Source organism: Pygoscelis adeliae, unplaced genomic scaffold (genome assembly GCF_000699105.1).
Source record: "Pygoscelis adeliae isolate BGI_AS28 unplaced genomic scaffold, ASM69910v1 Scaffold141, whole genome shotgun sequence".
NCBI lineage: Eukaryota > Metazoa > Chordata > Aves > Sphenisciformes > Spheniscidae > Pygoscelis > Pygoscelis adeliae.
In genome coordinates this window covers 3,322,861-3,336,893 of record NW_008824231.1, presented here as the reverse complement: position 1 = coordinate 3,336,893, position 14,033 = coordinate 3,322,861, and the positions used below count along the sequence as shown (strand labels likewise).

At 42.6% G+C, this 14,033-nt stretch overlaps 1 protein-coding gene across 1 annotated transcript in view; it reads left to right on the top strand.

Moving 5' to 3' along the window:
• The window catches only part of MTMR2 (myotubularin related protein 2), a 43,001-nt gene that overhangs the window by 11,849 nt on the left and 17,119 nt on the right, over positions 1 to 14,033 (top strand). Inside the window, exons 2-6 of the mRNA XM_009334858.1 lie at positions 4,231 to 4,306; positions 7,531 to 7,625; positions 7,803 to 7,913; positions 9,990 to 10,091; positions 10,792 to 10,875. Coding sequence (XP_009333133.1) covers positions 4,261 to 4,306; positions 7,531 to 7,625; positions 7,803 to 7,913; positions 9,990 to 10,091; positions 10,792 to 10,875 — 438 coding nt within the window. The 5' untranslated portion in view covers positions 4,231 to 4,260. The remainder of the gene's footprint in view (positions 1 to 4,230; positions 4,307 to 7,530; positions 7,626 to 7,802; positions 7,914 to 9,989; positions 10,092 to 10,791; positions 10,876 to 14,033) is intronic.

Genomic DNA, 14,033 nt, shown 5'->3' with positions numbered 1-14,033 from the left:
AAGCAAAGGAGGCGATCGCTTTGTTGCTGAGATCTGGAAGTTGTGTCAACAATACAGCATTGGGATTTTCCTGCCTTGGGTGCTATAGGTGGGAGGGCATGAGAGAGCTCTGCACCTTCAGCCACGGGTACGTGGGCTGGAGCTAACGCAAGGTGGGTAAGAGAAGTGGTTGTTAAATGTTGTAACTGTGGGTTTGTTCTGCCAAGTAGCTGCTTGAGCAGAGAACAAAGGTAGGTGGTGGCATGAAGTCCTCACACCCTCTCTGAGCTGAGGCAGGACTTGTGTTTAGGTGCTAAGGTACTCCCATGCTCAGCATCCCAGAGAGCTGTTTTATCTAGAGGGAGAGCTGCAGATGGGTGGAATGGGTAGATTATGTTACTTGGTAAAATAAGACAGAAATAAAGGTTATTCTGGTGCATAACTAAACTCTTCATTCCCCTGGAGATTCAGTTACCAAGCATAACATTCTTGTGGGGAAAAGATAACGAAGACCTTGTTTGGCTTAGAGGCAAGGCAAAGCAGTCTACTGATTTTTGGTGGTTGTATTTGTTTCTTACAGAAACCATCTTAGTGATGTTTGTGACCGGTACAGCCAGTGTGTGGCTCTACGTCAATGTGGTCCTATTCCTAAGTAATGCTGTTTCTGCCCAGCTGTGGCTGCGACCTTCATTGCAGATCTCAAAGCTCTCTTTGGTTTTTTTCCCACTGAACAATTTAAAAACCTGAGGCACACAGGGGTGAAACATTTCAGTTACAGGTGTATATGGTACCTGCCTCAATAGGGTTAATGCATCAGTAGCCAGACATCACTCTCCTGCAGCCGGGCTGCCGCAGTCATGTCCCTGGCTTCCCTACCTGCTTCCTTGCCTCACTGGAGCTCATAATTCTGTTTTGTAAGATTTGCAGAGGGCTAAATCTGGGCCCAGAAGTGTTATTTTTAGAGTCTTGAAAATAGGCTAATGCACAAAAAAAGATTTTTCTGACAGTTTAATGAACCATTTTTGGATTTGGGGGAGGAGAGAAGGATGGCAGTAAAATGGAGGGGCTTTTCATATCATCTCCTTAGTCATATAAGGGGCAGAGGGTCCATCTATGGCATTAGCATCCTCCCAGAGCTGCACGTGCATTGTCCCATCCCATTCTTCCCCCGATCTGTTTCCAAAACTCCTCTTTCCTTATCCACCCACTTTTCTTCCCTCCTGCCACCCCTTGTCCTTTAGCGCTGCCCCAGATGTCTTCTCCTGTGCCTGCTGCCTGCATTGTCAGCTGCACACAGATTGCATTTCCCCAAATCAATTTTAAGGAGCCATTGATGGAGGTGGATTTCAGGAAAATGCCAACCGTTCATTTCTTGGTTTCTGCCAGGACAGGTTTCAAGTGTTCACGTTCCAACTAGGAGGCTCATTCAAGGTCTAGAGCTGGGCAGATGCTGTAAAGACCAGCACACCAGAGAACTGTTTGTTGTGGGCTTTCTGACCATGTCTGTCTCAGCCTTTTGGGAAGGGTGACTGTTATCCAGGGGTGATGTGCTTGCGCTGACTTTGAAATCATCATGAAGGCAGTTGGTGCTGTGTTACCTGAGGTAGGTCGTGTGGCTCAGGTCAGCTGGGGGATGGGGAAAATGACAGTTCAGTCCTCAACTCTGTACAAAAAAAAAAAAAAAAAAAAAAAAAAAAAAAAAAAAAAAAAAAAAAAAAAAGAGGGGGAGGCAACGGGGCAGAAGCTGTTGACCTTCAAGTGCTGTGCTTCCAGGAGGCCATCCATCTGGTGCCCTGTGTTGAAGTGAGTGCAGGTTTGGATTGCTAATCCTTTCCTCAGACCCTGGGGACTCCATGTTTCAGAGAGTGCGAGTGAGCAGATGGATTTTATTAGCCTTAAAAGAGCCAGTTTTTAAACCGAAAAAGCTTTCAACCTTGTCTTTAGCAGAATAGTGTTGACATGGAGGTCTTTGTCTTTCATACTGCTTGCCTCTTCCCTCCTTCTCTCCCCCACCTGCAGTACAGTGTTTAAAACCCACCTGAGCACTGCTCACCTAGTGATCACAGCAGCTGTTTGTCATATGGAATACTTTCTACATATCTTACATCATATTTGTTTTGGCTTAAGATATAACCCAGTCCTCCAAATGTTTACCGCTGGATGTGCTCCTGCTGACATCTGCAGGAAAGCAGCGAGTCCAGCTGTTGACCAAAGTGATCCTAGCAGCAGCTGCTGCCCGTTTGGGTACGGACCTTCTCAAAGAAATTGTGATCGTGTCCTGCATGCAGAGTGTATTTTTACTAATGTTCTTCCAAGATAAAAGGCCACAAAGATGACCACCACTTAGGGACTAATTAGCCAGAAGCCTCCGTCATGTTTGGCATAGTCCAGATGTTATCCTGCTAATTTCAAGGCTGTTACTCAAACGCAAAAACTGACACACAGGAGTTGAGAGTGGGTCTGCATCACAGGCTTTTGTCGGGGAGGCCGTCAGTCAGGTCTTTGATGGGATGTGTGATCTTTGGCCAACACAGCTGTGCTGACAAGAAGTCCTCACCATAGACTTCTATTAGTTATACCAGCAAAACCTTGTTTTTACTGGTATTGCTGACGTGGGGGAGGAGAAGCTTTTCTGCAAGTTGAGTGCTGCCAGTGTGAGCTCTGTCAATGGTGACCTCCTTTACCCATCCTGTAGACCCCAGTCCAACTGCTCGTGCAGCCTCCATGGTAAGAGCTGGCCTAAGTGGGTGCAGTTGTGAGGTTCCTGTTAGGAAGTCAGGACTGTGCTTGCTTTTTTTTTTTTTTTAAAGAGTCTTTTGAATGCATTTTTTAAAATTTATATTTTATTCTCAAGAAGGCTTTGATCTTATTAACCTTTTCATCTGTGCATCAGTCTGTTGTGCGAAAATGCTGGAACGTGCTTTTATTGTGGCATGGGGTTTCTTCGGTTTTTGTTTTCATTTTTTTGCACAGTTTAGAGAATTTTTCTTCCCTGAGGCTCTCCCTCTGGCTTGATCCTACATGAAAGTTGACCACAGACGTGTCAGGTTCTAGGGTGCCACTTTAGGCCATGTCTTTGAATTTTCCTTGCAGGGATTTCCTGATATCAAATTAAAACAATTCTTTCTCTTTCCTCACATTAAGATAAAGAAAGCATTTTGGGTGAGTCTGCACATTCAGTTGTGAGCAGACATGAGCTCTCTCTGCCTATCTCCACCAGGTGGGATGCACGCCAACTTTAAGCACAGTCTTGTGGTTGCTACAGCCCGAGGCAGAATCTGGACTCACTTACCTGCTCTCTGTCTGTGTTATTAGGTTGAGCAGCTGGTGTGCTGCTGTGGTTGTGGTCATTTGGCCGGTTCGAGGCATGGGCAATATGATTAAATCCGTCTGCGTTTGGCCATATAGACTTAGCCTTAATCTTGGTCACTTACATATGTTCTTCTCCCCTAGTTCTTACCATAGGTTTAGACCTCAGGTTATGCTTTCATAGTTACGGCCGTGCTTTCCTAAAATGTCCATCTGCTCGTGATAGCAGCTGTTCTTGTGAAAACCCTTGTGTAAGTGCAATCATATCTATGAAAAGTAATGCCCTGTGATATAACTTTAACCCAAGGGAACGTGGAGGAGGGGTCACTTGGCAGCCAAAAAAAAATTTGAAACTGTATGTCCTATACATGCCTATCAAAATATAACCTTTGGACCAAGTCACTACTACTGAGCCAAATCAGGATCTTTGCAGTTGTAGACCCTCACTGAAGACAGTGGCGTGACAAGGTATCCTTTTTAACTTTCCTCAGTGTAAACTAGAAATTGCTCTACTTAATAATTGATAGCATCATGGTAATAGTTGATCACTTCAGCTGGGAAAGGAACTGATCCCTTTGGTTCTATATGTAACTGTGAGAGAGTTTGACTTGTGATGATGGGCTGGGGAGGAGAAGGTTGGAGCATGAAAGGCAGCCACCTGGGAAGTGTGCTGCCGAAGCACGCAGCCTGCTTCGCACAGCCTCTCCATTGCAGACATCCTTGCTTTAAACGTTTCTGCATGGCCCAATGGTATGCTCGAGGACTGCACCAAGGTATCTCAACTCTCACGTTGACCTTTCAGAGGCTGAGACACTAGGCAGTACCTCAAGATCTTCGAATATTTGTTATCCTTGATATCGTTGACCCATTGCAAGTAAGTGTAAACTTCTTGGTTTATGAAAACATAATGGATTTCTTTTTCTACCTCTATCCTTTGCCTAGGTCCTGAGGGAGACTAATAAATTGGCTGAAATGGAAGAGCCACCTTTGCTACCAGGAGAAACCATTAAAGACATGGGTATGTGAAGAGGAAATTCTTTATTGTTTGCTGACCAGATAGAATATCCATAGAGCAAAATATCTTGGCAGTCATTGACCAACAACAGCAAATTGCTGATGTTTTGAGAACCATGATCAGGTTGTTTCATTAATCAAGTTATTGCACATCACATGAGCCAAGGTAACTATATGTCTCCTTAGCATGTAGCAAATACAAGGCAATGCAACATAGGTCAGCATGAGTGTTGAGATGGGTTGTACAGCTTTGCATTTGCTGCCTCCTGAGAGGACATGGATCAACTGTTTCAAGTTGTGCTTGCCACAAGGTAACTTCACAGGTTGACACAGCACAATTGTGTGTCGAATTTCTATCACAAACTGCAGGAGAGGATACAGTGCTGTTGCAGAGAACTTGCTGTGATATGGGGATGGGTCTTTTTTCTTTTTTTTATCCAGAAATTTTGAGTAAGCCTCTTGATTAATTTTCTGTGAAAGATTTTGCATTCACTAGTTTAACATGTTGCCTTCCTCTTAAAATGTTGTGGAAGAAAGCAACTTCCATCCTAAAAAAACCCAACACCTTACCAAAAAAACCCACACAACAACAACAAAAAACCCAAACTAAAAACAAACAAAAAATCCCACCTCAATGCTCAATCCTTTTCTCTACTCCTTTCCTAAGGACTCTGAACTCATACTCCAACCATGCACTGCAGACTGACATCTAACTTGCTCCACAGGCACAGTTAGCTCTGACAGCAAGACTGTATTTTGAAGGGTTCCTGGGGAGTGGTTTAAGAGATCAGAGTTATCAGTATTTTGTCTGTTGGCAAATGATGTGATGAGACACATAATTCTGTAAGACTGGGTGGCTTTCAGAGTAGGCCCGACAGCAGCTGCCTGGTCCGGCAAGAAGTTAAAGGTAGCAAAAAGGAAATCTTTATTATTAATCAGCAATAATTATTCCCTGTTAAAAGCGTCAAGAAAGGCAAATGTAATTCTCTCTGTATTTTACAGGGAGGGGAAGAAAAATTATTTCAGCCAACCCAATAATCTAGGGTAAGATTAGACCTATAAAAGACAGGAATTCCCTAAGCAAGGGAATTAATAAATCCTGGTTTCCAATACCTTCCTCCCATATGAGAAGGAGAGAGCTGAGCTTATTAGACTTTCCCTTGGTAGTTGCAGTAGTACAAGCTCTCTCATACCTGGCATCCATTCGCACAAACAGTGAAGGATCTTAATGCCTTGGAGATCCCTATTTATCAGATAGAGACTGCTGAAATCATACAACCGTAGTAGGGTTAAGGTCAGACAAGCCATGTGTGTAGGTACATGTGTTCATGTGCAGTGTAATTAAGTAAAATTGTTTCCTTGGGAAACCAAGCTAATAAACTGCAAATGTGAAAGGTGATGTGGCTTACAAGCTGGCAAGGCCAGTGTTTGAGATCATGCCTGGGATTCCTTACCCAGAAAACATTTTTCTAGCACCTTTCCTCTTTACCCAGAAATCTTGTTCCTTTTCAGATGTAAATGCACACTTCTCTTATTTGTAGAAGTTGGGTTTTTGGTTCTTTTTTAACTTCTTGAAATTACATTTTGAATAATGGGAACTCTAGTGGAAAAACCAGGCAGGCTGTCCTCACCCTTATTATGCTTCATGAGTCTGCTTTCAAACCTCTGTCAAACTAGTCTTTGAAAAGAAGTGATTAATAATCGGCCAATAATGAAACACTTGGTTTAATTAGAACTGGCTAGAAGCATTTTATGTTTAATTGTCCTTCCAACAAACTTATGTACATTAAAATAAATAAACAAGTAATGGAATTGCTAGCATGTGTGTATATATATTTGATTTTATTTATTTTTAACCAAAAATTCTGTGCTACGTATTTTGCTCTGAATTAGTCACTCCTGATTTTTTTAAGGATCCTTCTCCATATCCAAATCTTGAGACTCAGTGAAGACTATGCAGAAGCAGAGCTGACATGAGGATGATTTAGTTATATGAGTTGCCAGTGCCCTGGAGTAAGGCAGTCTCTCTTCCTCCCTCCCTCCAGGCTAAATCTCATGGGATAAAGGTAGAAGAAATTCAGGTCCCCATCGTGATGCCCCAGCAGCCTCGTGCCTCTTGTGCATGGTGGCTGTCACCTCACTGGGAGGCAGGCTGTCCTCTTGACTTCACACAGCCCTTGCAAAATGGATCCCGTAGGGTTTGGAGGCTTGAGATTATTAAGATGGTCCAGGGGGTTCTTCCATGGATCTGGCAGCTCTGCTCAGTGGGTCTCCTTCTGAAAGGATCTCTGTGTGTTTGAGGGGTGTCATTACTTGTCGGTGATAGTGTAAATCATTGCCACAGCACAGCCAGCCAACTGCTTCAGTGGCAGAAGACGTGATGGGTCACTGCTGGGTGGCGGAGCGGGAGGGAACAACTTAAATGTTAGCATTTTTAGTTGATGTAAAACAGAAGGGCAGTTAGGGGAGGTGTTTGCTGTGGAAAACCAGCAGTACCTCTTGCCTTGTGCTGGAGTAAGTGAGAAATGTTTGAGGCCTTTTAAGAAGGGAACTGTTTTGAGTCACCGTCACTCAGGCTCAAAAAGAATTGAATTGTTGCAGAGTAACTTGATCGCTGACTTCAGACTTAAAATCACTGGCAGTTGGGTGCTATACAGATTCCTGGCTGCTGGCAATTGCTGTAGCTCCGCTGGCTTTTAGCATGAGGGCCCTCATTCCAGGGCTGACTCTGCGTGCCAAGGGCGTGTAGAAGGACCCAAGCATCCTAAAAGCCACATGTAGGAGAACTGCGTTTTCCTGTCCTTGGTGGCACAAGCCAGCTTACTGGTGATCCTCAGCTTTGATGCAGATTGTCGTCAGCTTCAGGTGTATGCACGCAGGCAGGAATCGTCTCCTCTTTTCGTGCGTGGTGTTCTCAGCTACTGGCAATGAATTGCTTAGTAAGAGTAAACAGTTTGCAGCTGAATACTGGCTTTTTTACAGAGGTAGCCGTTCTGTGCAAATGTAGGATTCTAGGTGATGGTACTTGCCTGGAGTTCAGTTTATACCTAAACTCTTACCTTCTCCACAGAACTGAAACTTGCATGTTAGCTCTAGGCTAGAGCCCAGATTAAGCTGGTTTTCATTCCATCATCTGAAAAGTAGAGCCCCCAAATATTGTTGCTGTCATAATTTTACTCCCATAAATTACCCATGAAATTAACAACTTCTTTTTTTCCTTTTTTTAAGCTAAGGATGTTACTTACATCTGCCCCTTCACTGGAGCAATCAGAGGAACCCTTACTGTTACCAATTATAGACTGTATTTTAAAAGCATGGAACGGGTAAGCTTTTGAAACCATCTGCTTTTGTTGGCTATTCAATCTTTAGACCTAGGTGTTCTTTGAGAGTAATTCTATGTGAATCATAGTCATATGTTTGGGAATATAGGCATAGGGGAGCAGGAGCTGGGGATTTTTCCCCCTCCCCTTTTTAAACTCACAAATTTCAACTGTCTACAGGACCCTCCTTTTGTCCTAGATGCATCTTTAGGTGTAATCAACAGAGTGGAGAAAATTGGAGGTGCTTCCAGTCGCGGTGAAAATTCATACGGGCTGGAGATTGTATGCAAGGTAAACTTTTATCTGTGTTTTACAATAGGGGAAGGGGAACATATATTTTTAAAAGGTTTTCTCTGTAGTACTGTAGGAAGTTCTGCGAAACATTTCGGTCAGTATGACTTCCCATACTTCAAAAAACACCTGATTTTAAAAGTAATTGTCAAGATTCTCCAGCTCCACTCATTTGAGACAAGATCCAAACCTTTATTCAGGCTTTGTGCTAGGTAATGTCTTTTCTTCATAGTGGAAACGTAGGCCTGCATCCCATTAATACAGTTCTCAGGGTTGCCCACCAGGCTATCCCAGGAAGACTCCAGTCATTGTGGAGTACAGGATGCCTTTCGCTCGCTTGCATTTCAAGAGCAAGAAAGGGGCATGTTTCCCCCTAAATTGTTAGCTTATGTCCACCTGCTGCTGTGCTTTGTGGTGAGGGACTGGCAAGAAGCCTTCAGTCCTCCTCAAGGCCATTTCATTTCTTTCAAGGCAGTACATATTTCACATGTCCCTCTCTAGAGCCCTTGGAATCATTGGAAATGCAAACTTCAATAAAAATTAACAATTTGCCTCCTCGTGTCTACTTACTATGGACCCACAAAGTAGATAAAGCCACCATCTCTAGTCCTAAATTCATACCTCAGCTGTTCACCAGGGCATGGCCCCTCTGCTTCTCTCGGTGGCTATGTGGGGAGAGCTGGATTCTGAACCTTGTAGGTCTTGGGCTGCTTAGAGCTCTTGTCAGAGTTCCCTCAAGGCTGAAAGGATGTCACTTTCTGGATAAGGGCAGATGGAGGAATGAAAATGAGTCCTAAACTGCTCCGGTCACTGCTGTGATTTTGAGGCACCAGGAAGCTAAGCAGGCTCTCAAGCTGTGCGCATGCTGAGTCAAGAGCAGTTGATAGAATCTGTGCCAAATCACCCAGCTGCTCCCTCATCCCGTTGCAGTCATGAACCTCCGTGGCTAACATAGGGGTGCTGGCAAGCTAATTTGTTCCCTGTTTCAATCTGGATTCCTAATCCTCAGCCATTTTGCCTATATGCAAATTTGCACACACGGTCAGGTTTGGAGTGAACTATGTTGTTTCCCTGGGTGGGAAAGCCAGGCACAAGCTATATGATAGGTATCTTGGGCCTATACAGCATATATATATATATATATATGCGCCAGCCTGCTTGGCCCAGGATATGCAGAACAGTTTAGTGCAATAACAGAGTAGTACAGATACAGCTTATGCATCCTGGAATGTTCTCTGTCTGAGACCAATTACCTGATCTCAGTCTTGTGAGACAGCTAAGTCTTTAGCTGTTTGTCTCATTCTCTGACTTGCTGTACCATCTTCATATGCTTGAACTTGATAGCTCATTTCCTGCTGGTGGCTTTTAAACTGTTTACTACAAGTGTTTGAGTTGTAGGCTTGGCTGGAAAATCTTGGCATCTTAGAGATGCTTTATTTAGTTTCTGAATTTGATTTTGTAGATGAGTATGGAAGGGAGGTCTTGGGTTACCACTCTTAGTGGAAACTGTGCTGCTCTGCAAAGTGGAGGAGTTGTCAGTTTCAGTCATCCTCTCTAGCGCTCTGAGAGATGGAAGCTTTAAAGGGAGATGGCATTGGTTGCTTTGCACCAAACTTGCTGGACTTGGGCTCCCTATGTGCAGTAGCTCTATGGAGGTACTTTGTGAGGCAGTCCCTTCCAGCTGTCTTCTGGCACAGCTCAGCCTGGGAGCCGAGTAAGAGCTAGGAGGTCTGTCTCACAAAGTCCTGCTGGTCAGCGATAGCTTGTCCCTGAGTGAGGCTCTCCCCTAGACTTTCAGCAAGTAGAGAGCTTCACATGAAGGCAAGACACTGCGATCAGGCATGCCCATGCACTCCCTCTGCTCCTCTGCAGTTGTGGCAGGCTTTGTTGGAGGCTACAGATGACCACTGAACCAAGCCCAGAGTTGCAGTACAACAGTGTTCAAAGTATGATATTAAATCAGCACTAGAAAGAGCATCGTGGTGTGACCCTATTTTGAATGCTGGCTTTTGGATTTTCTTTGGATTTTGAAGTGGATCAGGAATCTGCAATTTGATTTCCCTGTTTTTTTCCTAGGATATTCGAAACTTGAGATTTGCTCATAAGCCTGAAGGGAGAACTAGACGATCCATATTTGAGAACCTAATGAAATATGCTTTCCCAGTTTCAAATAATCTGGTAGGTATTTTCTTTTCAGTTTTTACCAAAAGACACAGAGTGGCAGTAAGCTGTTTTGTTCAGTCCCATCTACTTGGTACAATGTTCACATGGGGTGCATTTTGTTGAAGGAGGAGAAATGCTGGTTTTTAAATCTGGTTTAGAATTAATTCTGTAGGAGTTAAGATTGTATAGGAAACAGGAAAAGTCTTCTACCATGGGGCTGGATTCCTTCATGCATGGAGAATGACTTACTGATACATCCTCATAACAGAGGGAAAATATTCAAAGCACAGTGACATCCATCAGGGGTTTACAGCTAATGGTGACTGCACTGTCCCAAATCTGGAATACAGTTCATGTGCTCTGTTGTGTTATGATGCTGCAATTGTTGCTTCAAATACTGGTTGAAAGGATCTAGTTCTTAATATGTAAGAGCATTCTTGCCCAAGTAGTCTTATCTTTCTCTCTTTAATAATAAACTCCTTTTGTCCATGAATTACTAGGTAATAGACAAGCAAGATCAGGGGTACAGAGGAAGGTACATTGTTGTACTAGTTACCTGCTACAGCAGGCATGTTAATTTTTTTCACAAAGCCCTAAAAGAAAAGTAGTGCAGTGGGAAAAAAGAAGGACCAGTCATGAGTTATTATTTGAGATATCAAACATCCTGGAAATGGGCTCTGAGTGGGCTCTTAATGGTAAATTTTCTTTCTTTCAGCCACTTTTTGCATTTGAGTACAAAGAGGTTTTCCCAGAAAATGGATGGAAGGTATATGACCCCACTTGGGAGTACAGAAGACAGGTGGGTATTGTCCAATGTCCTTCCTCATCCTCTCTACTCTTCAGAAGTGAGGCTCTGTGCAGTAATATAATTACAGGTCGCATGGAGCGGAGAATGATCCTGCTGACAAATGTGCAGGCTTGGTTAGGACATTGTTCTCCACACTGCAGTGATTGATGACAGCAGTACAGCTTTAGAGATAGTAGCATCCACTGATGGAGATTACTCAGGCTGCAGAGACCTGACTTTAGGCTTTGGTAAAAAAAAAAACACTATTGCTCTGGCTTAGTCATCAGCCACTGCTGGCAGTGAGAAACAGAGTATGCGTTTTGCAGGTACAGGTGTCCCATTGTTGAATTTCACACCTCAGCTCTTGCTTGTATCAGTTTTAATTCTTTCCAGTTTTTCCTGTCTCAGACAGGAACTTGGAAGGAAAAAAATTAAATGTAGAATGCCTTCATTTTCTTGGGGAATCAGCATAGGGATCAACCTAGAGAGTGTTGTGATTAACCATAGCTTAGAACAGACAGTTGTAGTGTGTCCAGAGTAGACTGGTCAAAGGTATTAATGATCGTGAAGTGGCAGGCTGTCAATTAGGAACAGCGTAGTAAAAACTTGAGTGGTCCTCCCTGGGGGAAAAGATGGGAGAATTTTGGGGTTTATAATGAAATCACTCTTGTCATAAAATTCTCAAGTAGAGGAAACTGCACAATTTGGTGACACGTTTGCCCTGGGCACAGTAAACTTCTGCCTTATCCAGACCTGCCAGGATAAAACCAATTTTCCTTTGTAAAATTAAGAAATTTTAAGCCATGTAATTTAAAGATTTATTTGGGTCTTTCCCATAAAACAAAACCAAACCAGGCCTCTGTCCTAGCCTAGTTTTCATCTGATTCCTGGCATCAGGAAATGGATTCCTTTTTCTAGCTCTAGTCTTCTAAAAGCTGAGCATGCCTTCTAACTTGGTTATCTAGGCCTGTCATTAACAGATGGGGAGAGAGCGCTTCGCTGTTGGGGGTGATTTGTTCCCTCCTAAAATAGCTGCCTAAGATAGATCGCTGGCTTCTAGGCTGCTAATTGAAAGTGAGATGTATCTTACCTCCGCTGTCTTCATTGCGAAAAAGTGTATGTTTTGCAATGAGATACCACAACCTAAATTCCTAGTAGAGACAAACTCCGATCATTTGTAATCAATGAAAAAAAATGTATCTAAGGTCGACTTTGACTAATAAGACCAGATAATGCAGCGATTATTGCTTCGTTTAGAATTTACCTCTTTCTTGGTAGTTATTTTAAGGAAAGATCTGTTTATAAAGAAGGATCTGCAACCCAAGCTGGCAAGATGCTTCTTTATAGGGCTGAGAACGTTGAAGTAAAGACTAAAGAATATCTGTGCTATCAAAATAATCTCCATTGAAAAGCACAGCATTCACTTAGCCAAGCTTCAGTTAAAACAGATGAAGTACAAAAGACATTCTTACAATACCTGGAAAGAAGGAAGGGTGACCCTTGAGAATTTGGAGGTAAATTATTCCAATTTCTTAATCCTGGCATGTTTGTTTTTAGAATACAAGCTTTTCTGTCCATATTAGTTTTTATATTGTGATTGGCTGTACTTTAAATTTGGCAGGAGCTTGGTTACACGGTGAAAGGATACATGTATTTACATGCATGTGATTTGCAGCTCTTCATGGCCTTTCTGTAAAGGAAATGAGACTCTGGGGCGTGGTGTCTTTGTTTCTGGTCACACGAGGTAACACTGTTGTGTGTAAAGCATGTCACAATTGAGACATTGCTGCAACGTGTACTTCTTTTGTTATGACCTGCTTTTATATCATTTTTGAGCAGACAGGAAAAACTTAGCCTGACTGCTTTTATGTCAAGAAACCAAACTAATGTCCATATGCTGAAGCCCCCGGTCATTTACTTACATTGGTAACCACCAAAATGAATCCAAACCAGGATTTTTTGCAGCCACAGTCTATCTTAATTTTACTCATGATGGGCCACAGTCATTCCCATTCCAGATCACGCAATCCGTCTGTTCCAGTAGCTTATCTCCAAAAGTGACCAACACCAGCTGCTGAAGAAGAGGCAATCTGTACTGCAGTAGATGTTTATGTTGTGATCTGGCCAGGAGGAGAATTTCATCCCTTTCGTTAGATTGATTTAGGTCCTGCAGCATGAAGCTTTATGTCCCTTCCAAAACTTTTAGGTATTTCAGTCTGTTTATTTAATTTCAGCATTTATAACTATGGATGTTCAATTTATCTGTGTGAATGTCTTAGCCTTTTTTCTTAATCCAACCAGGTTCTGTTAAAGCAATAACAAATACTGCAGTAAATCAGGATTATGTCCTGAAATGGCAGCAGGGATTCGTTAACAGTGAAATAAAACTGGCATCATCAAATCAGATAATGGGATTACCTGTCTCTGACTGTTTGAATTGTGATCAGAAATAGAAAAACAGGACGTATGCACTATCTGCAGGACCATTTGCAATTGGTTTAAAAACTATTAGAGAAGAGCTGGCCTAGGGCATAAGCAGCCCAGCAGTACAGCCAGGCGTTAACTTGGTACATCTTAGGCCACGTCAGTCATTTCCCCGTGGGAGCAGGGACACAAAGAGAGGGGAGCGGAGCAAAGGTAGAAGCCAACTACCAGGCACCCAGAAAAGACTTTTAGAGTAGGATCCATGGTAGGATCTATGTCTACACTGGTAGACATAGCAAGTTTGTGTGTGGTATGATTTATTTATTATAATTTTTTTTCAGATTAATGTGAGTGTGTTGATATGATAGAGATTGTAGCAATTAGGAAAGATACTCAGTAAACCCTGACTTCTCTGTTAGCATTCTTGGGAAAGATGGAAATATGTAACTTATTAAAAATCTGTGATTGTGTAAAACTATGGGGAGTAATAAACAACCTGTAGAGAACAAAAGGAACTCAGAGAGGTTTGGGATTTAGTTGGTAAATGGAATCACATGTGGCAAATGAAATTTAAAACTGAAATTGCTCCCTGATTTTTATTACACGCGGGCTGGCAGAGTATAAAACAGAATTACAAAGTGAATAAGACTCAGTTGAAACCAAAAGACCTTGAGATGCCTTTGGGGTAACTTAAAGCTTTCATTTTCTTTAACAAGGTGGGAAGCATTTGGAAAATATTACAAGGG